Source organism: Scophthalmus maximus, chromosome 5 (assembly GCF_022379125.1).
Source record: "Scophthalmus maximus strain ysfricsl-2021 chromosome 5, ASM2237912v1, whole genome shotgun sequence".
In the NCBI taxonomy this organism is placed as follows: domain Eukaryota; kingdom Metazoa; phylum Chordata; class Actinopteri; order Pleuronectiformes; family Scophthalmidae; genus Scophthalmus; species Scophthalmus maximus.
In genome coordinates this window covers 14,764,169-14,787,685 of record NC_061519.1, presented here as the reverse complement: position 1 = coordinate 14,787,685, position 23,517 = coordinate 14,764,169, and the positions used below count along the sequence as shown (strand labels likewise).

Sequence of the window (23,517 nt, the reverse complement as noted above, 5' to 3'; positions counted from 1 at the left end):
CAGAGGTGTTATTTTCTGCCTGCACACTGACACCTATGGGGGTTTTGCACACGCAGATTCAAATGATGTTACAATGATTCTGATGAACACAATTGCTATATCGACATTCGCCTTGTTAATGTCTAATTTTGAGGGGAGCAATTTCTACAGTGCTTTTGATGTCAGGCTGTGTACATAAGTGCAGGAGTTGCCCTGTGTAAGAAAATAGCAATTTCCAAGTCCGATATTGAGCCAACAGAACTGAACCTATATTTTTCACAGTGGCTATGTCAGATCAATCAAACAACTTCATGCACCCACCCCTCGCTATCCGTCTGTGGCCTGTTGCCATGGTGCCCAGCTTAACTCCTCCTCAGCTACAGAATCACTGCTATCCATCTGGGTGAAGTCAGGATGACCCTTACCATAGCAACCTGGATCCCTCCTCCCACTTCCACAATGTCTGGGTGGGTGAGGTCCTGCTGTGTTGATTCACTTACGCTTTGAAGACACAACAGTAACAAAAAACAGGGGGAAAATGCCTATCAAATAATCCCTAGCACATTCTAAAGCCTGATTTCACAAATCTTCCCATTCCTACTTCTTCCACTGGATAACAGCAAACCAGACCACTTCCCAGTTTCACCTCTGTGGCTTGACAGCAACTGGAAAAACACTACGTCAAAAGACTGCTCCTGTGCCTGCTGCACCGTGGTGTGCCTCTTGGAGACCAACTCGGAATGTCATAACTAACATTTTATGCTTGTCATAATCCTCCACAGAAAGAAGCAAAGAATGGTACAGTATAGTCAATCAGAATAAATTTATACCCACCATTTTGGGGCTCAAGAGCACCATATTTTCTGCCTGCAGACTTTTAGAAAGACAAACAGAGCACTGGGCAAGCTGAGCTTTCCTCCCACCAACAATAAGAGAATATGAATGATCAAAAGGCTCCAATAAAGAAGCATAGCTGAAAACGACTTCTTCTGGCTATGGGATTATGAATAAATTCCATGTGCTTCCACTTGAACATGGCGTTTAAGTGGCTTTGTGTTGAGTCCAAAATGTTTTCTGTGTTCTCTTAAATGCGCTTCAACGCCAATCCTCGTGCAAAACTGACCCCACTGGCAATGTTACAACTTAAGCCTCTTCTGAAAACCCGGGAAAAGCCCTACAAGGCCCGGACTCTGGATGGATTTGCACTGAACAGAAACTTGTTACGGGCGGGAGGATTCTAGAAGGCTGCCTGGAGAATGAGGGAGTAATGCGGAGCTCTGTTACTTTAATAGTAGGGTGCTCTGCAGCACTAGACCAGGTAGGTCAACCACTGATCTCCCACTGGTCTGTAATCATCCGACCGACTGATTGACTACTGCTGCACTCAGAAGCACTGTCTGGCAGGTATGGTGTAGTCTTGTCGTTAGCGTGGCGCGTGAAAGAAAAGCATTTTGTGAGCTTCAGGTCAGGCTACAGAAATACAAGTTTAATTTTGTCGTTTTGGTAAAGTCCTTTTGAGGAAATTAGTGAAAGTGCATGACATTCTGCCTTAAAAGTCTTATGGCAAAGATATTAAGTGCAACCAGCTGTGGTCTGACACGCCTCCAAGCCACTTTTAATAATGCATCTCTTCCTGTTTCTGTGTCTTTACTGTCAAATATGTTTATAACTCACAGCCAAATGGGTGCAACCAACATAATCTGTGATACAAAGCTAATGGAGTCAAACAAGAGTCTGCAATCTGGACACACAAGCTACAAAAGCATTCCTAACTTAATTTGTAGGCTTCTGCCTTTGTTTGTGTTTAAAACATGAGTATAGAGATAACATTTGAAGAGAATTTATAGTCTGTTATAATTTCATCATTTTTCGCCTTAAATAATAATAAATCATAAAAAAAAACTTGCCAAAAAACAGGTCTGACGTGAAGAATTTGCTGTAGAAATTACATTATATTTTCTATTAATCCTCCCTCCCTGGATCTTCCTATTTGCTGTGAGCATAAATCATTAAGCTCTTTCATCTTTGCAAGAAAAACTGTGAAGAATATGATAAATGTTTGCAACAAAAATTGTGCAAAGGTGCCATTACTATTAGGGAAGAAATTACAATATATATTTGTCTAGAGTGAAGGGAAATTTGATTTCTACACATCACATATCAGTGGATTTTAGTGAAACTTGTTGTAGTTTTTGAAAAACATTTGCAATCTGTCTCTTACAATTCCTGACTGCAACACATATTGTGAATGGAAGAAAAGGTTACAACTTAGTTTGTCTTTACTGAGGAGGGACATGGAAAGGGAGCTTTATCTGTTTTGCAGAGATACACTGTAGGTGGTCCAGAGGCTGAGATCTCCAATCCCACGGCATTTCAACAGAAAGTTGTTGTGTAATTCTTCCTCTTAACTGACTATAAAAATATTTCAAATATGACGTCAATCTTCTCAAAAGATCATGGCCTCAATACGGTTACATAAATGGAAAATGAAAAATTCATTAGACAATTCCCAATTTCTAACAGTGAGAGAAGAGCTATCTGCATCTTTGGCCTGTATCTTCTTTCAAACATATTTTCAGAGAAATGACAGATGAGTCTGTCTGCTCATGTGTGTGTGTGTGTGTGTCTGAGCGTGCGTGTGTGTGTGTGTGTGTGTGTGTGTGGACCACTGAGGCAGGACATTTTCTGTAAATGTTGTAATCAAGGAGATGATGAGGAACATGCTGATGGGACCTCTCTGCTTATCAAAACACATTAACAACGCCACAGTCCAGAGCTGAAGAATCGTGACATTCCTGGGCTCACTTCTCCGAGACACACGCACACACACACACACAGTCACATATATTCACACCTTTGTGCGTCACATTTACTGCTGACAATAAACCAGCTGCCATTCAACTGAAAAGGAGAAAGAAAGAAAGAGATAGATAAAAGGGTATCGACAGATACTGAGCCATACTTGGTACAAATATATTAAAGAAAATATTATCACTTTTTAAAATGTAAGTTTTCCAACTAGATAGACATATAGACAGACAGACAGACAGACAGACAGACAGACAGACAGACAGACAGACAGACAGATAGATAGAAAGACTATTGAATGCCATACTTATTGGTCCACACACGCTGCTCAAAGGGCTGGTAAGCAGGATAATCAACAGCAGCAGCATACTCAGGGGAGAGAGGCTAAGGCAGAGCCCCAGGATAGGCCTCCTGGACTGGGCTAGAGCTCCACCTGTCCTGGGCAGAGTCATGGCAGGCACCTCTTCGGGTTAGTTGGAGACGACGGAGATACAGGCAGGCTTCACTCAACAGGGATAGGCACTCTGCAGACACAGGGGGGGGGGGAAACATGAAGGTCAGCCGATACGAAACAAAGACATATTTCCTTCCCCTCTGATTCATCGTTCTGTATTTAGAGTGGCTGCTGAAATGTCAGTGCACCATGAGGGGAAACAGGAAAAAAAAACATTCATACAGATGTGGAGAAAGCATCCTAATGAAGAAAATTAAAGACAAATTCATGCTAATGCAGGATTACGTCTTTTGATTTAGTCAGAGCACTTCTAATTTGGGATTAACAGCTCAAGTAGGCCAGCTCTGACTGAACTAATACCACAACAATAGAGCCACTGCTCAACAACCAAGACAAGAAACAGACCAAAATAGTTTTCAGCATGCTGCTTCTGTATTAATAAGTCTTCTTTTCTGGTGAGCCGTGAAATGAGCTGCAATGATACATTTTTAGGAGTTTTTTTTTTTTTTTTTTTTCCTCAGACATCCTAATAATTTCATTTTAGCTCCTGCCTAATTCCTTTTCAGCATTCAGTATTTCACTGCTATGGTGGCACATAAAAGTGTTAATGCAATAATACATCCAGAGCATGCCAGAATAATGAAAAACCCTAAAACAAAGACGATTGAGGGGTCAGTTGGAAAGCGGAAAAATTCAATAGAAACTGCTCTTTTAATAGATATTCACTCTCGAGTTAATCCCTACCCTTGGGGTGGGGGCTGTCTCCGACAGTATTTTGCTCTCTTTCCACAAGTAAACGCATAGAGTCGCACACATCTGGACGACCGAACATAATTCCGCTCTGTCTGCTTACGGAGATTTAGACAAGCTGTGCAGAAGCTCCCTGTCTGGGAGTCAATAACTCCTCAGTCCTATGGAGCTCTCCCCCCCCCCCACCCCTCGGCCCCGATGTGTCAGAACGCAGGTGGGGAGGCCAAATGAGAAAGGGGCCATTGTTAACCTGTACATATATCACACACACATACACGTCTTCATTGAAGTGCCAACACCGGATAACATACATGCTCTCAGGGAGACACAATACGTGTCCACAGGTGACAGGGCACATTGTGATGGGGACACGCCGTAAGCACACGTTCCGACTGACATCCCTCTGACACACGGGCAGAAATGGAGTAGCACAGATGAGGCCAACCCTTACTCCACTTTACTAAATGAAAGAGGCATTTCTGGTGAGCTACATATTCAAAGACTCCTCCGACCACTTATTGAGCTAATGACCTGTTCAAGCACATTACTGTCTGCCAGTTCCTATACTAAAAATAGAAAAAAACATGGCTGTCTATCTGGTCCGGGCTCTTTTTCCCTCGCCGCTCTGCCCCTCGTCTTATCTAGCGCTGCGTAATAGACGTTGAATAGGAAAGCTTTCAGCGTCCTCTTTTCAATTGAACAATGTGATAAGAAAAATCTGATCGGAGCCCATTCAAGCACCATTGGCAGCATGTTAAGTAAATTCTCCTCTTAGGGAAACTCAATTTGCCAACGTTAATCTAACTAGGGCTTCTGCTCTGCGTGGAGCCACATAGCCACTGAAACATTAGGTAGGTACTCCTCGTATGTCGCAGAGTCTGCTTCCTCTATCCTGTGAGCTGGATTTGCCGAGGCCTTTATATCTCTCTGTGACCTCAGTCTAACCCCATCTATCATTCTCAGTTTATCCTGCCCTCCCCTGTTGTTTTTCACCTGCTGACAAAGCCCTCTCTGCTCTACCTCCACAGAAGTCCCTCATCCTCTACCTAATCCTTAATCTTACCCTCATCTCACTCCTGTATTAGTCTCCGCAGTCCTGAAATCTCCTCTTCTCCCATCCCCTCTCATCTCCTTCCTCCCCGCTCGTCTCCACTTTCCTCCTCTCCTCCCTTGTTAACCCATCCTCTCTTGGTGCCATCTCCTCCGTGGCACCCTGTCATTCATCACCAACTCTTTTTGTGTGCACACTCTAAACGCTGCTTGTATCCAAATCCTCTTCCTCTCCCCAGCTGCCCTGCACCGGCTGCTCCAGCTGTTGCTGGTCCATTGACACAGTTCAAAACAAAAGGGCTTAGTGCATCCTACAGCTGTGAATGTTGCAGGGCCGAGCCAAAACAGATACACAGAGGCAGCAGTGCACCGGGCCGGTCTGGGCATGTCTGTGCTTGTGCTATAATGGTATCTAACGTTCTTCCTCTCCTGACGTGCAGATTGAAACCAGCTTATCAGAGAGAAGCATAATTAAAAGGTGATCATGGATTGATGGCACCGTGAGCATGGATATTGTCATGACTCAGGCGGATACAGCCCCCTCACAGATATCACAACCTGCTCTCCCTAATCATCTGGCTCAGCATCCAGGGGGAAGACAGCAGGGGTTGGTCTTATTACCTTTTCAGCGCGACAACACAGATGGTCAGCTAGACAGAAAGATTGATGAGGATATATGTGCTATTTATTGCGGGGAAGCAGATAATGACACCATAGCTCAGGTGGTGAAATGTACACCGGTTATTGTGCTCCATCAGGCTGACGAAATAACATTGTTTAGGTGGCATCCAACCTGCCCCTGCTGTGCTGGGGCCCTCGGAAGATGTCATGTTTTGTTTTTCTCACTTATCAACCCCCCCCACACACACACACACATTTTTACCCATGATGTCTCTTGCCACAAGTGGATTGAGATGGTCTCACAAGGCCTGTCTCCATGACAACGAGCTTGGAGCGCTCACAGAAAGATCAGATCTGTTTCCTGCGGCACCATGCTAGCTGTGAGATAGCACACCTGATAGGAAGCTTGAGCTTGTTCTATTTCTTTCAGGGGTTTTTTCAATTTAGATCCAGTGCAGACTGTTGTGAAGGATCCGGTTCAGCAGAAAGACACAAATATTATTTTGGGATATATTTTAAGGGAACATGATTATGCGATTACATCCTTTGTCACTTACCAGTGGTGCTGAACTTGTAGTGCACACTAACATTTTTTGAAGCAGAAAAATAACCAACATCTTGAATTATGCATGGCTTTGAGTGGCAACTCGGAGTGGAAAAGTTTGGAGTCTGAACCGTGGAGTAGTCAGATACAAGGAGAGGATGGGGCTGATATTACCTCAGGTTTCATGTGACCCTAAACCCTGTAGGCAAACGATGCTTACAAATGCATGCACACCCACAGGACAGACCACACACACACACACACACACACACACACATACGCATATAAAAATGACAGATGGCAAAGCATCATGGGGGAGATTGGCACTCACTCACACACTTCCCTTCTCTCTCTCTTAGACACGCAGCCCAAAGACACACAAATATACAGATACACATGTATGCACACACACACACACACACTGGGGATCAGAGGCCCAGGATGAAGCACAGCTTACTGCAGGCATGAGCTGCACCGCCCTGGTTACATTTTTAGCTGTGGAAATAAAATATCTGAGGCCCCTCTCTAACAAGAAAACACACCTGTCACTCAAATACTGCGATTCTTTCCCCTGAATATAAATGAACCTGGTGACTTGGTGTCTCAACTGAATCTCTCAGAGACTTGCCCAATGCTGGAGGATGCTGAAATTGGGACAGCCCAAGACTACAAACCTCCTAACGATGAGAAGTATTGTCAAATAGCATTGAAATTCCCAACTAGACGCAACAACTTTAATCACTGGAATAAAGCCATGAACGTGGTTTCCACTGGAATCTCAAACTGCACCGCTGAGAGCAAATATGACTCATGGCGACAGGAAAATCACATAAAACATGTGGGCATAATAGAAAAAATCCATATATGTAATTGTTGAATATGTGTTTTCTTTTCCAAGCAGTGTATTGCTGAAATGAATAGCCACTGACATGAATTGTTATTTAATTTATTTAATTATTTGTTCAATTATTAATCCTGACAAATTCTTTTTTAATTTTCAGTTCATGTAACTCAGAGTTTAATATTTTGGGGGATTTGACTGTTGCTTATAATGCAATCTGAAGACATCACTCTGGTTAATTGTGTTTTGCATTTTACATCATTAAAATAGAATCGCTAAATTACAACTACATTTTTAATTACACACTAATTTATTAGTTAAGCGCAAAAAGGTTAAATTGATCCTGTGTTTTTGGTATTTTGAATTGGGTTTTTTTTTATTCTGCCATCTTAGCCAGGTCTCTGAGGTTTCCAGCCTCATGGGATTTACCTAGTTGAATGAAGATTGAATAAATAATGTGAATCATTCAGTTATTATCGGCTTAAAAATATGTTTTTTTATGATTGGAATAGCTGAGAGAAAACACAACAATAGTTTGATGATATAATTTTTTTTCTTTCTTTCAGCCTTTGTGTTTGAGGCTACAGTCGATGACGCTAGGTCTGAATTTGTGTTGAAAAAGTGCTGAAATTGAATAACATTTTGAATTTCCATATTGTTTGAGATCTTTCACATTTTCTGCCTCTCCTTTTGACGAATGAATGTACAATAAATATTCAGCTGGGTAAAATGTGTTTTTCAGACACTTACATTCAAAAACCCAGCATATCTAGCGATTGTCAGTGGAGCAGCATAAAGATTATGAAATAATAATTGTGAAATAATTATATCCAAATCATAATAATAGCTTTCTTGGGATAATGAAGAAACTGAATTTAAAATTTGTATCCACCCACATCGTCTCTCTGGATTTCTCTAGCAGGGAGAATGGGTTTTGCTTGAAGTCCCAATTTAATTAACTCATCACCTGCAGCTAATAGGGTAGAAGGCATGCACTAAGAATTAAAGATTTCAGAATGACAAACTTTTGCTTATGTTAGAGTTTAATTTCTTCTGCGACACGCTTCCCGTCCTTTTAGTCACATTTACAGCAAAGTCCTCCCCCTCTGGCCCGTCTGTCTTGTCCTCGTAGGAAGCGAAAAAAGTTATCAGCCAACATCAGAATAGCAATAAAAGTAACCACCAGCATGGCTATAATTTATGACTACTGTAGCTGGGAGAGCACTGTTCCCTGATATAAAATTCTGGATGTGCTTCAGTTTTTGTTCAGCACAACTCCATCTCATAGGCAGCACACGGATTCGTGATGTGGAACAAAGGGAGGGGTGGAGGGAGAAGCGTGACAGAAACCCTCTCCTGCCCCAATCCTAATGTGCTAAAATAACCAAACTAACTTTCACTTTGACCTCAGACTCTGCATGTCTAGGACAAAGCAAAGCTGCAGCAGCCCAACAATGGTGCAGCAAATGTACACCCACGCATCTTAAAGGGGCCCCAAGGTCAGACAAACCAAAACAACTAGAGAAGGGCGTCGAGTAATGGATGCATTGGCTTCCAAAAGAGCCTGGCAACAGCTGGACTGGCTCCCGCTAAGAAGGAAACGTATTACCAAATGACATAAAAGTACATATAGAGCAGATTATTGAAGCAGGTCAGAAAAGGGAGAACAAGTGTTTATGGGATAAGAGAAGCTGGTGTGGTCACAGGATGTTCACACTTAGTGCTGCTGGAATGAGCCAGCCTTAGTAAGCCTCCAACATTTCCCTTGAAGGGAGATTAAGAGTCTCATACTCTATGTTTACGTCTGTCAGTTTTTAAATGTTTTTTTAAAACTTTTATTTCAAAATGGTCTATTAATCAGTCGCTGATGTAGTACCACCTGTTTTCTGAGTTGGAATATATGCTCCAAACAAGTGATTGGAGGAATATATTTTTGACAGGATAGAAAAGTATTACAAAGCTATTGGATATTTCTTTGAAAACACAGGGCCAGATACACCTGCGCACATGCTGCAATAGCAGCTGAATGTTGTGTACATTTTATAATGTTTAACAAAGGTAAAAGGTCAAGGCATAATAGCAACTGTGGATGTTACCCACAATGCTTTAATACATCCCCAATTTGGTTTAAAAGTGATCGATGTGTAACACTAATGGCTGAAAACCTTGCTGCTTCAATTTGGACAATTTTCATGCTTTCAAATAAGTGGAAGGATTACTTGCACTTCCATGAGCTGAGTCAATTTTTCAACCCCTTAGGCTCATAAACCTCTTTCAAAGCCCTTGGAGAATTGCCAAAAAAATGCGTCGTCATCTGGCAAAAACACGACTAGGTTTTTCGTGCAAAATAAAACTGACATTTTGCAGAGCTTCGCCTTACAGGTGAAGGTTTTCACCTAACAACCGCAGAAGAAGAAGAAGAAGACGTGTGCATGGCCACCTACAGACACTTACACAGCTTTCGAACAAGGGAAACGGCAGAACGCAGAGCTCGCAAGCACCCAAACACATTTCGTAATTTCTTGCTGGGACCTCTGTCTCACAGTTGCTTGCTCTTCAGCGACAGCCGATCTCGTGTGCAGCGGCTCATTACGCAGGCTGATGGTTGAGTCCTTGTCAACTCACTGTCCAATTAGCATATCTGAGGCTGGCACAGACTCTTATTCCAGCGGCAGAGAGAACTGTATATACATACTGATGTCCACAGAGTTATGCACTTGCATGTACATCCCTAATTGTTAAACAGCTGCGACATATGAGGTAAAGAAGCACAGAGTAAATCGTCTGATTACACAGCCAATACCTAATCAAACTCTCAGCCCCAGAATATTTTTCTTAAGCAAAATGATTACAGATTTTGGTTTGTTAATGTTTGCATTGCTTAAGGTGTGTGAGGATAATATGAGGATGAGGAAAGTATGAACATATCTATTTATCTTCAACATTATTTCTCAATGAGGTTGAGAAACACACACACACACACGCGCACACAAACGCACGCACACGCATGAAAGACACTGCCTGCCAAGACACACCGCAACCAATTAATGAGCTTCTCCTGGAGCAGGACTAAGGCTCCCTGACAACAGAGAACACCTTCATCTTCCTGGACGTCATTGTCATCATCCCGGCCATCATCATATTTCAGTTGTGCTTCATTAATAAGACATGCCCACCATTTTCTCCCTCCGTGTTTCAGCTGTTTAGCAAAACCTACACATCAGTCAGTAGACAAAGCGCAGCAGATTGGAGGGCTTGTTGATAAGCTTATCGTGAGAGCGATAACAGCAGCCGGGAGAAACACTGTGCTTTGTGTTAATAACCTTATATTAATTGATCAGTCATATACAATCGCCCAGTCGGGATGTTATTAATGTAAGCTACATTGAAGAAGATTGATTTTTTTTTTTTATGATTTATATAATGAATGTAATCAATCTAGAGCTCACAACATACACTATAAACACATACACACCTGACACAGTTTTTTTTTTGTTTTTACAGTTTTACAATCACTGATGTGTGCTGCTCATTCATTGTTCCAAACTGTGGGCTGTAATCTTGAAGGAACCCTTTATTCATTATTTGCTTATGTAAAATACCTCTGGCCCCCGTGGGAGCAGCTGAATTTTCTGGAGACACACTGTTGTGTTTGCCCAGGATCCAACGCTCTCCAGTGTATTTGTGCTGCCATGGTATCACTTGTCTAGTTTGGTCACATGATATGTCGTCCACCGAGAGCTCATTATCTCAGAGCTGCAACACCGCTCTGCAACAACAGCGAGGTCCTCTATAGAAAATTAACACAGGTTTCACACTCCTTAACGCTCTCGCTGTTTTGTTATATAGTCAATTCACAATTCAATCTCAGAAATGTGGCCAAAGATGTCGATTACTGACAACTTGCATGGTCAATGACTTTGAGAAGTCACTATTCAATTGCAGTGGCTCTGTCCGCTGGTGAACAAATCCTATTTGCGTGCTACACAGGCGACCAGCCTTCGCAGTTCTGTCGCTAACCAGCCATCGCATGACTTCCTGATGGAGATGAGATTTGTGACGCCAAATGAATTTCTCCTTGAGGGACGATAAAGTTGTGAATAGAATTGAAAACAGGAGTAATGGGGTAGAAAAACTGCATTTGTCCTCCGTCTCATTGTCGAAATCAGACGGAGAGTGTGTCTCTGTAAGTGAAGAGATGAAATGCTTGTCGGGGGTAACAGACTTGTGCATGGATGCTTTCCACCAATGACTAGCCATTACTCTCACCTCCGCCAAACAAATACTTCATCTACCCTGGCACCCTGTGCACTTTGGAGACAGAGTAATGATGAAATGCCACAAACAAATGTGGGGCTGTATTCAAGAGCCGTGTCAACCACTCCCTGCGACTTCACAGACTGCACAATGTTCCCGTTGACCCCCGAGGGGACAGCAATCTTCTAGCTTTTAAGCTTTCTATCCCTGAGTTGTGATGGGAATGAGCTATAAGTTTCCTCTTCGTCGTCCCTTTTCATCCAGTATTGGAAGAGCAGAGACGTTTCCCTGACACAAAAAAGATGCTCTTTTACCATCTGGCATTTGGCATTATTCTTGTTACTACAACAGGGCACAGTTGTTTTAGATACGTGGCCAAGGCACAGGCTCTCTAAGTTGCAGTTTATGCTAATGTTACGCTGATGGGATTGCCATTAGTTTTGTAGGAATTTAATCATTTTGTAGTATTGTATTGAGCAAAATTTTTTTGAAGTAACGATAAAGCAAGAGGAAAAATCAGACAATCGCCAAAGTTGTGAGGATTCATCAGTTCAAGAGCTGCCGGGATAATCTGGATCAAAGAGGTGGACTGACCAACATGGCTGAAAGAGTAAGAAATCAGCTAAGTGAAGCTATTACCATACGCTGTCCTTCGCCACACAATGTATAACACAAGTGGCCCTGGATTGATAATAAAAGTTAGTAAAAAAAAAGTATAAAACAGGCACATACACACACAATTTTGCAGTTTGCATTAGCATGCAAATGGGTTCATCCGACAGATAAAGCAATGCCAAGGAAAAATCTTCTTATATCATGTTTTGCAAGGTCTTTAAATACTGCTGTATTTTGGCAGACGTTGGGCTAAAGGATTTCATCCAACCAAGGTGGAGTTTTTCACTCAGAAAAAGTCTAAATACTCTTGAGTACTTGTCAATCGCTAGAAGGAGGGTGCACAGACTATTCTGGTGTTTGAACCTTTATTGGCAGCTAACAGTACACTTCAGAGTGGATGGTACCCACTCTTCCCCCCAAGTTCTGATTAGGTAGTTTGTCTTCTGCTTGGTCAGCCATCTTGTCAGTCAGCCCTATACCCTCCTAATGACTCCTGTCAGTCAGGGATGTAACTGTCAAACACAATCAATAGCTACACTTCCTCCTCCCATGATTGGATAATGAGGTGTGTACATCAACATATTTAGCCATTTTCAGTGCGAACATCAGCAGAAGGAAACCTTCAACATGTTTCTTGTCATGCCGATCGCAGAAACTCCTGCAGAGGAGAGACTCTGTAAAACTTTGACTCAAGATAAAGTTTTAAAAAAAGAGTTAGCAGTTGAGGGTTGACCAGAGGACAGCAACAGGGAGATGATGCCCTCTTTCGCAAAGGGAAGGAGGAGAGAAGGGGGGGTGAAGCTGTCTTCAGATGTGGCAGTTGTGATGAAAAGAGAGGCGAACGACTGAAGACAAGAGGTGGGGAAGAAAGGAAGAGCAGAGAGGTAGTGGAGGAGTGTGCATTATTCATCCCTGCTGACACATCAGAATCTCTGATTCATCTGGAGAAGGGCATCAGTCAAGTCACAACCTATCTCTTAGCCTTCACTCATATGCACACACAGAAATGCACACACGTGATGAACACACACACACACACACACACACACAATAAAAACACTGCAAGTGACCTCCTGGCTAAAAAGAGGATAATTGTGGGTCTGGCTCACTCTAGAGATCTTCAATTGCAGAATAAGGTGGATCTTTGCAGCCCTTGTTTCTATCAGGTACAGGGAGTTTACAGTGGTTGTTGTTTATGTACAAATAAATGACCTGTCTACTAGTAGTTCACCTACAGTACTGGTCAGGAGGACAACAGTGATCAGACATTACAGCACCATATGAAACAGTTGAAATAAGGCTAAAATGTTCTATTGCTGAGTGATAACTTGCACATAACTTTTACAGTTATTTATTGTATACTATATTTTACATCATATTATCTGAAAATGACAAGACTGTATGTTGTTGTTCATATGTATAATCGTGATAAAATTTGCATTGAATTTCATTTCATCTACTGTGACCACAGAGTGTATTCTCATACACATCACCAGGCTGACTGATATGGTTGGAATCTATATCACAATAGTGGAAAAAGTGCAACATTGTCTCAGAATAATGCATGGGTGAAAATGTATTTAATCTTAGATTATAGATTAAATTATTTTTTTTATATAGTTAATTCATACATTTAAAAAATAATATATCAGTATGATCATAATATGATAAAGCCTGTATCATAATATCATTCTGTCTAAAGTCCATATACAATAATGCTGATTTATTGTGGAGGCCTACGGATGATAATGCATCTTTTACCTTTGGTTATACAAAGATTCAATTAAAAAATTAAAATGCATTATTTTATTTTGAATACATAATATCCTGGAAGAAGCATCACCTCCATGTTTCCCTTCCTGGTGATATTTTCTATCAAAGAGTTCCTCTTAGACATTTTTCCTTAGCCAACAACAGAAATAATTCCAGCCTTTGCCCGGCCCCATAATGGCTTCATGCTGCCCTAGACACCGTCTTCAGCAGTCTCTGAATAAACAAGAACAGAAGCGTGGCAGACAAATGCTCGCTGTTTGGAAACCTTTGAAAAGGTCAATTAATACCAACGCCGAGACAACAACAAAGTTTTTGTATGCTTGTAATACAGGTGGCTACACTCCCAGCATCAAAGTTGCACGTCCTGATATCCTCCCTCCTTCCAGCCGACTGGTGCAGCAGAGCCAATGCACAGTGTAGATTCAGACGAAATCCATGGACGGGGCACAACACAAAGAAGGAAAGCAGCAAGCGGAGCAGTTAGGGCAACGCTGCTGTGAGAATCTGGGAATAGGACTTCAATGAGGCCTTTGACGCCAAACCAAAGCTACACCATTGGGAGCACACGTCATCTGGCATATTCGAGTCTGGATGGATCTTACGGTGGTATCTGCTTGGAAGGAGCAGGAAACCATTGAGGCCTATAGTTGAACCCTGTGAAATGCTATTTAAGGGAGTACATGCCATCACTGATTTCATAATCTGCTGCTCCGAAAAGTGCTCAGATGAATACCTGTGGGGCCGAGCATCTCCTGGCTCACAGAGGAGAATATTTGATCTGTTTCCCAGAGAGAGACGAGAGGACATTTGCCAGTTTCCACATAATGGTTTCTCCCTGTCAAAATAATGCAAATATCTAGATCCCTGTCCCTTTCGTGGAGACTGGGCGCCCAGTGAATCCATCTGTTAAGACTGGGAGTGAACCTGAAAAGACATGGGTCTACTAAAGAGAGGGAATCCATGTGTAAAAATGACTGATTAAAATAATTAGGGAAGTGGAAATGTTCTGGAACAATAACCAGCAAAACGCACAGTGCCCCAGGGAATATTTCCCATCTGTGTGTGAGGAAGACCTCCCTCGGATTCTCCGCCGACGGCGTGATTTTCCAGTTGACAACGGGCCACACGGTGGAAACACAGAAAAGCTAAACAGGCATTTGAAGTGTACATGATTAAATCCCCAAACAAGCAATAGCCCTCGGAAAGTGTGTCAGGATGAATCGATGTATCATGAAATTACACTGTGCCTGTATGCCTGAGTGGCTGCGTTAACAGCACATCCTTCTGCGTATAATTATAGACATATGAGAGTATGGACTACAAAACACTGCCTATATGTGCAGATGGGCTCGTTTCAAGCAAAGCTTCAGAGTAGCACATGCAGCTGCCACTCTATTGTCTAGAAAACAGTCCGTCCATCTTACCACCTGGTGTCATCCATACAACATAACACGACCGTTGAAACATTATTGGCCCCTGATGGATTCACAATGAGTCTATGATAGTTTCCTCAAAAGTGTTTTCACAATGACATTATCACAGTGGGATTGGTACTTTACTGTGGCATCACTGAAACACCACTAAGACATACAGCATCCTCTTCCCTTTCATTTTTTTTTTTTTAAATCTCCTTGTCAAATCTGGCATGCATGTGCTGTAATTATTTTTTCATGAGGCATGTCATTGCTTTTTGTGGCCATCAGTAAAAGCCACTTTACGCGAGAGTGGATGAGGAACAAAGGCTTTGCCAGTGTGCCAGGGTCCCTCCTGCTGCCCAGCCAACAATAAGGAGGGGGTGACGGGGGGACGCGCGCTCGCAGCGCTGATGCCAGCCGGCCTGGTCCGCACCGCCCCGCGGTCTCCCTCCTCACCTGCACGTTGGAAACTAACGCTCAAGTGATGCTGAGACGAAAGAGGAGGAAACGCCGCAACGGAGACACCCGGCCCCGTAGAGACCGGCCACAAGGGGAAATGTCACTCGGGCCGGGGCAGCCCGCACTCTCTTACCTCGGTGCATAGTTTCCAAAAGGTTTTTGGACAAGTGCGAATGAGCCTGTCTGGGCGGGGTGCGCGGCTGCGACCGTGGACATTAGACGCGTGTAGGATGCTGCGTTACCTTGGTCGGAAGTGCTCCGTCTTCTCTGCTGTCTGGTGGATTCATGTGGGTGGACTTGCAGCTGGGAGCCTCCTCGGAAACAGCACGGATGAATGTAATCCAGCGGCACTGGCCGCGCTCCGCTCACAGAAGGGTCTGCCTTTGTGCGGGATGCGCGCACGGCATCGCCCGGCGGTTCCCTCCGTCCCGCGGTTCTGGCTGCGGACCGACCTCTCGGGAGCGCAGCGGGTCACGGCTGCTCCTCAGCCGTTTTGTCGGGAGAGCATTGCCGGTCGTGCGGCCTCAGATACTGCTGGTTGATGTCATTGATACTCCCTGCCTTTCTTCCTCAATGCCCTCCTCCTTCCTTCCTTCCCTCCCTCCCTCCCTCTCCTCTCCTGTCCTCTCCTCCCCCTCCCCGCGCTATCTCTCTCGCTCTCAAACACCCACCGGTGCATCCCCCCCCCCCCCCCTCCCCCCACCGTACACACATGACGTGATGCAGGCAAGATCTCCAATAGCAACCGTATCTCCCCCATACCCATCACGCCTATTACCCCGGTTACCACCCCACGTCCCCCCACCAACCTCCTCCAGCTGTGGACCGCTGACTGGTGCAGAAGAGGTGGCTGCTGAGGCAGGTTGGTCCTGTGCATTAGCTCCCCAGGGGCTATAATGAAGATAAGCACCTTGAAACCCTGAAGATTCCCATAATATAGAGTCTAATCATAGCTGTTGGCGGGATTACAGTCAGAGCTGCACAGCGGCTGCGACAGAGCAGAACTCCCTCACTAAATTACAGCTACGCTGAACACAACTCAGTGTGGGACATCATGGGGGCATATTAATAACACCACAGGGGGTAAATAATACAAGAGAATGAAGAAACAATTGGTGAGGATAGATGAGTTAATATCCATGCTATTATTTGTTCTATTGGAGACCTATAGCCAGTTTTAAAGTTAACGAAGTCTAATTCAACAGCCCTGCAATAAAACCGTCCTTTGTTAAGGTTGTGATGTTTTGGCTATTTGGTTGAAACCCTAGCCCTAACCTATGGGTGTAATTGGTACTGCTGAATACCTTTAGGCTACACGCGAGGTGTTTTTCTAATATTTTGTCCACGTCCGCAGGGGTAAAAACATTGTTCAATCGTTCATATCAAAGATAAACGCAACGTCTTGCCCCAAATGCACTTTTTTAAATTAAACTTTCTTTTTTTTTTATCAGTTTCAGACTCAGTTTAAAAATCTGGATTTGTCCTGTAATTTTAATCCACTATACCTGGGGAAAAAAATCCCTGATAAAGGATGGATATATATTTGGAGTTTGCAAGATCTACTATCACCTGAATATGGCAGCAGGAAAACCCTCCAATAAGGAATAACAGAACAGTTTTTATCAATAAAATAAACCACACGCATCTGACACTGACCTCACAATATTAACAACGAAATGGGGAATAATTGACTTTTCCAGTGAAGCTATAGTGTTGCATGTCCCCTCAACTGGGAAAAATTACAACAAAATCTCCTTTTGATCCTATAAGATGCGACATATACCGACACTGCCTTTGTACGGTTTCATTTTTCTTCTTCAACATTTGGTTATATTTAGGTTGCACAACATGACAAAAACAACCGCCACTAGGGCAGAGTCGGAGGTGTTGGAGCGTGGTGTTGTGGCGACGTGGCATGACGCTCCAGGTCTGTATGAAGGAGGCTTCATTCTGACCTCCCTGCAAAACAGACTTGGCGTCAGCAACTCTGCCTTTTTCGTTTTTTGTTGTGCATGTACTTGACAAAATGCATATTCGGCCCTGCCTTGTGGCTCGATAAGTCACCGTCAAATGCTCATCTTTTCCCTACCACGCTCTCACACAAAGATCGGTTTGTGTGACAGAGAGAGGGATCGGTGAGCACGAGTGGGAAATTAACCAAACGCCGTCACTTCTGATGCTAATTGGAAGCTACGGTTTTTGAGTCTATCACATCAGCCATGAGGGACAAAGGCCTCCAAGTCTGATTGATTTTTCTTTGTCGCTAGTGACATCTAGTGGGACATTGCTAGAATGTGATGTTGCATTCTACTATAGGTGGGACGTTAACACAAGAGGTCTCACGAATCCAGGATCGGTTGTACCAGCATTGTCAAAATAAGTGTCTTTTGTTGGCAGAAGTTCTCCACAACTTCTTCGAATTGAAAAGGAGCGAAATGTAGTTATTTTTTGAAATCCTGACATGAAAGGGCCTGCTCTCAGGGTTAATACACTAGATTTATGTCTAAATATCATGACTACTACAACCACTGGGCTCCTCCTGCATAGACTGTTTTTATTTGATGACCCTTTAGCAGTGTGACTGTCGTCACTGGCATGTGTATCCCGATTTACCAGCTGCAGTTTCCCAACTAACTCTGCCAACGTGACACCTGTCACATTCACAGAAACAACGCACAGGAACAAGAGGAGATGATAATAGTAATTATTTTAGGTTAGGCCTTTCAAATAAATCAGCCCATATTGTTCCTGTTTCCTGTCTGGATAATGCAGCCACTGTTTTCTGTGTCCTGTCTCTGCCAGCCACCCTGTGACCTGCCTGGCTATAGCATTACACTGGTCCCATTTTCAGAGCTGAAGCTAGGGCAAAAGCACTAAAATTAGCAGGGTAAGTGCCCCGTCTCTGCCACTGCCCCGCAGCAGTGACGTTGATTGCACTCTATTTATATTCCAAGAGTGCAGGACTCAGAAAGATCAAGTTTCTGTTATGCTTTATTTCGGCGTGCTCAAGTTCATGCGAGCCTGGCAGTGGGAAGCCCCAGTTGTTTAGTCATAAAGAGCTGAATTAAATGAACGGATTATTTTCAATTTTGCACTGTAGTATTATGTACTTTAAAAAAATGATGCGTCTTCCACTCTCTAAATAACATCGTTTTATAGACCTGGCTGCCCTGATGGGGTGGTAGTGTTTTTATACGTCTTGCTTTACAACTGTTTTCCATCCATCTAAATATGTGTAATGACGCTATTATTGCAAATGCTGCAATTGTAACAAGCAAGCAACAACACTCAAAGTCAAACGAGTGATACGGACCACAGAAGGATTTGTTTTCGGGTTTTCAGATAATGCAAGTTCATTTTGAAAAATTATGAATCATTTCAGAGTAAGAATGTGCGCATGTAGAAAAGCCACAATGATACTTAGATCACCCACAAACAAGCACACAGGTCCTGCTGCGATACTGAATTTTATTCAAGTATCTCCGCAACACTTTTGTTCACGAGTCATCATCAGTCAAACGAATCCGCTGAGAGCGACGAAGGCAGCAACAGTTCAGAGCCTGAATGTAAGTCGTCCGTTAAGGATTTATGGAGCCTCCCGATGTGCATTCAACTTGGTGGTGCTTAGCAGAGACGGACAGAGCAACGACGATAACACAAGACCAACACAAGAGACTATTAAAAATAAGACTAAGATGCAGGGATGGCCGGAGAACCATCTGCTCCATTTTTTTGTGAACTGCATCAGAAATTAATTGGAAACTCCACTTCAAAACAGAATTAAAAAAGGATTTTGAACAGTTAGCTTGTGACTCTTCCCACAGATACAAGCAGTGTGAGCTCTGCTGTCATCACCAACGACGCCCTGCTTCTGAAGCTGCTTCTTTGATAGTGAATTGAATGTCTTTGTTAATGGTGACGTTTCCCCAGTATGGGGGTGCAGGCACAGTTTAGGCTCCAGCTTGTTCATTTGGACATAGGCAGAAAAATCTTGAGAACACATTCTTAGTTCATAAATTCAGAAGATATGCATTCACTGTTAGTGAACGCAGCCCCAGATTCCAGATTCATGATTAAGATAAACATGTCAGATTTGAAGGATAATCCCACCCCATGTAAAATCTGTTTGTGCAGTGAATTTTTGCATGAAAAACTGCATAGGTTATTAGCGCCTGTGTGGAGACTGGGGAGTGTTAGCCAAACTGTGATAGCAGCTTTTTTTCTTTTCTTTTTCCCACTCATCCACAATCTAATCGTCTTTCCAATGATGACTCAGCAGGCTGTCAAATCCTGTCACAGTCTGACCGATCAAACAACTCAAGTCGCTGATCTTCTGGAACCAAGAGTTTGGTGAACTTTAGATAATTACTTTGGCTTATAAATTTGGAAGTTAATTAGTCGCTCTTCATTTTGCCACCCGTTTACAGTCTGTAACAGAACGGAACTCCATGCCCGACATTTGGCACCGCAAATTCAACACCGTGTCCTGTCAAAGAAGCATAGCAGACGGTATATGTGAATATGTAGAACAAGGCAAAAACTGCCTGTCAGTTTGACTTTGTGCAAATACATCTTTTCTGCATGAATATGCAAAAACAAGTGAGTTATCGCACCCCCCCCCCGCCTCATTTTCATGCACGTTGTCTGGCTAGTTTGATCAGATAGTTCCCGTCAGTAACACTGAAACCCATCTCTCCTTCAGTCCAGCCACCATAAAACAAGCACACAAGCACCATCATTCTGTTACTCTTTTCTTTCTTTTGAGGGAGAAAAAGAAGGAAAACCGCATTCATACATGTATCAAGTTGATTTTTTTCCTTCAGCTTTAAATAGTAGAAGAAAAACCAACAGTCACTTTAAAAGTCTACGTCTGAATGAATCGATAACTGGCCAGATCTCGGCTAGAGATATAAACCCAGAGGCTGGATATTTATTGCTATGGTTTGTCTGGTATGATGTTGGTAGTGCGAGGAGCACAGAGCGGGAGTCAAAAGGGACCAACGATGAAGAGAATGTCGTGGAGGACGACGTTTGTGACAGGTCGTTGTAAAGTATTGGCGACAACGGGAGGGGTAGTGCAGAGGGTCCCGGTCGGGGCAGAGTAGTAGAGGTCAGTGCAGCTCAATGAAGGCCTCCATCTCCTCAGAGATGAGTCCCCTGTAGGGCAGTCTGTGCTTTTCAATTGCACGCGCCGCCAGACACTGGAGGGTGACGTAGTTCAGCGGGTAGAGGGCCGGGTGCCCGCTGCTCTGCTCGTCCAACAGCTCGTAGGCCGTCTTCCTCTGTGCATTTGTCGCGTCAAAGTGAGCGCCGGCCTTCATAAGTAGTGCCATAATCTCTGGACAACCATTGTTAGCAGCGACGTGCAGCGGCGTGTTGTTCTCGCAGTCGCGAGAATCCACGTCCGCGCCGCACTCCAGGAGCAGCGCGGCCACCGCCTGCGAGGGGAAGCGGCCGACCGGGTAGCGGCCCACGGACGTCGTTTCCTTGTCCACGGCCATGTGGAGAGGGGTGAAGCTGCTCCGGCCTCGAGGGTTCAGCTTGAGCAGGCGGTACACGGTGTGCTTCTTCTGGTGCTCCTGCTCCGGGCCGCACTCCAGCTTCTCCAGCAGGAAGATGAGGTGCAGGATGATGGAGAGGGCCTTGGTGAACTGCGGAGCCTCTGGAGGGTTGTCCCTCTGCGCCACGGCTCTCTCTACCTCCCTCACGCTCTTGCCCAGCACGGTCATCAGATCGTGAAAGGAGATGCGCGTCGACAAGGTGCCTTTGGCCCGGTCTTGAAGAACAAAAGAGAAGAGTTCTGCGAAGGAAAGGAAACTGGAGGCGGTCATGGGACTGAGGGGGTCTAGGTTGCTCTGCTGCATGTCTAAAGCGTATTTCCACAGGCTGATGCAGCGTTCAAAGTTGCCCGAGTCAGCGTACACAGCTCCCCTATAGCGGATATAATAGGAGGTGTCTGGGTGGGACGGCCCCAGGATGCGCTCTCGAACCAACAAGGCTTGCATCCTCATTTCATCTGGGTCCGTGATTAAAGCCTCCAGCTCCTCGGCTGTGTTCACCTCCTGTGCGCAGCCATATGCAGGGATCGGGGGACCGGGCGGAGGCTTGGCCAGGGACCCAACTTTGTCCCCTGGCTGCCTCAGCTCCATAGCCCTCCTCCAGTACCTCATCGCCCCCAGGAGATCCCGCTTTTTGTCCACAAACGTAGCACCGAGGAGTTCAAGTGCGTCAATGCGCTCCTCCCTGGAGGTGCGAGGCTGGTGGGCCAGATACTCCACAATGTTGGTGTGACCCGTGACGCTGGCGGCGAGCAGCGGGGTCATCCCGTACCCGTCTCTCTCCATGCGAGCGTTGCACTTGAGCAGCATCTTCATGATGTCCAGGCTCCCGGACTCGGCGCAGTCGTGGAGGGCGGTGTTCCCCTTCACACTCTTGCGGTTGACGTCGGCGCCGCGGTCCAGGAGGAACTTGGCGATCTCCTTGTGGCCCTTGTAGCAGGAGATCATGAGGCAGGTGTGGCCGTGGCGGTTGGCCACCTCCATGTCGGCTCTGTGCTCCACCAGGTAGCGGACGATCTCCAGGTGTCCGTCGAAGCAGGCGGCTCGGAGCGGCGTTGAGTTGGTCAGCGTCGCGTTGTTCACGGACGCGCCGTGTCTCAGCAGCGTCCTCACCACGGGGAGGTGGCCGGCTGCCGACGCCGCCCACAGCGGCGGAGCGCCCTCGATGGTCTCGCCGTCAAAGTTAACCGAGCCCCCGAGTTCAACATTCGCCTTACAGCGTTCGAGCAGGTAGTCGGCCACCTCCAGGTGTCCGTACCGGGAGGCTATCAGCAGGGGGGTGCCTCCCTGTGTCTTCTCCTCGGCCAACGCCTCCAGCTCCTCGGGAGTTTTGTTGCTCAGCAACTTCTGGATAAGTTTCAGCTTACCATCTCTGGCCGCGTTGAAAACCGCCGTCGTTATGTCCATTTCACAGGCTCGGTGCTGCCGCGCTGGACCCCGGCCCCATAACCCCGCGTTCCTGGAAAGACCGACGCGTCCGCTTCTACACGACGGAGAGCGCGCGTCTCGCTGCGGACTCGGTTTGCGCCTCACATCTCTCTGCCATTTTGAGGGTGCTGTCAAGATGGCGTGTGTTGTTTGACAGGTCTACGCTTGCGATTCCCGCGAGGCATTGTGGGTGACGTAGTTCTGGCGGAATCCCCGTTCCGAAGAGGGCGACGCGATTCGCTTTGAAAAGAAACGGCATTTCCCGTGGTGCACTTGACCTGAGCGTTGTACCAGCTGACCGGTGCGTTTGTTATGCTTGTTCGGACCAACCAGCACGGGGCAGTACCACAGAGGGGGCGGGGCCAGGGGGAGCCCTCAGTCAGCTGGTGCGGGGCCCTCAAACCAAATACGTCAGTGACAAAAATGAGAGGAGGAAGATTGTTTTCATCTTTTGCATTTTGAGAATAAAGTCTAAATGTCGACATTATTAGTCGACCCAAATCACTGGAATATATATATGTTTTTGCATTTCGGGGATTAAAGTTGAAATATCAAGAATAAAGTCGATTTGTCAAGAATAAAAGAGTCACAGGAAGATTTTTTTCTAAATTGTGGGTTGATCATCTCAGTGAACACATAAGAACTGTGCTTAGGAAAATTCTTATCCCAGCAAATGTGGTTCATATTACTTCTCATCACTTGTTTTTTTTCTTAATGTAAAATATTTTGATTTTGACTATCAATATACGAGTATTGGGGTCGGAATTATAAAGATACGTTTTTTTTCTTTTTGCATTTCAAGAATGAAGTCGAAATATGTAAACTGTGAGCTGCCATGTGTCCGTCTTTCAACGCTTGTGTGGTTTTTATCCTTCTGAACAGACAGTTTTCAAGACCTAACTCTGGTTACCACACTGTCAATGTGCTAAACGAGAATTTTCCTGTCACTAAAACTGATTCTGGAG

The 23,517-nt window shown here is 44.7% G+C and overlaps 2 protein-coding genes across 7 annotated transcripts in view; both read right to left on the bottom strand.

Moving 5' to 3' along the window:
• LOC118311196 (receptor-type tyrosine-protein phosphatase S-like) overlaps nucleotides 1–16,149 on the bottom strand; it is a 61,456-nt gene extending 45,307 nt beyond the window's left edge. For all 6 annotated transcript variants that reach the window (XM_035634817.2, XM_035634819.2, XM_035634820.2 and 3 more), the window contains exons 1-2: nucleotides 15,809–16,149; nucleotides 3,095–3,311 (exon numbers count right to left, since the gene is read on the bottom strand). In XM_035634817.2, the coding sequence (XP_035490710.2) occupies nucleotides 3,095–3,239 (145 nt within the window). In that variant the 5' untranslated portion in view covers nucleotides 3,240–3,311; nucleotides 15,809–16,149. The remainder of the gene's footprint in view (nucleotides 1–3,094; nucleotides 3,312–15,808) is intronic.
• Nucleotides 16,150–19,014: 2,865 nt separating this feature from the next.
• On the bottom strand, nucleotides 19,015–22,719 carry fem1a (fem-1 homolog a). Its single transcript, XM_035634697.2, has one exon. The coding sequence runs from the start codon at nucleotides 22,529–22,531 to the stop codon at nucleotides 20,678–20,680; it is 1,854 nt and encodes a 617-aa protein (XP_035490590.1). The 5' UTR covers nucleotides 22,532–22,719; the 3' UTR covers nucleotides 19,015–20,677.
• Nucleotides 22,720–23,517: the final 798 nt, after the last annotated feature.

Coding starts and splice junctions, on each gene's coding strand:
- fem1a (XM_035634697.2), bottom strand. CDS start 22,531: ATGGACATAACGACGGCGGTTTTCAACGCGGCCAGAGATGGTAAGCTG.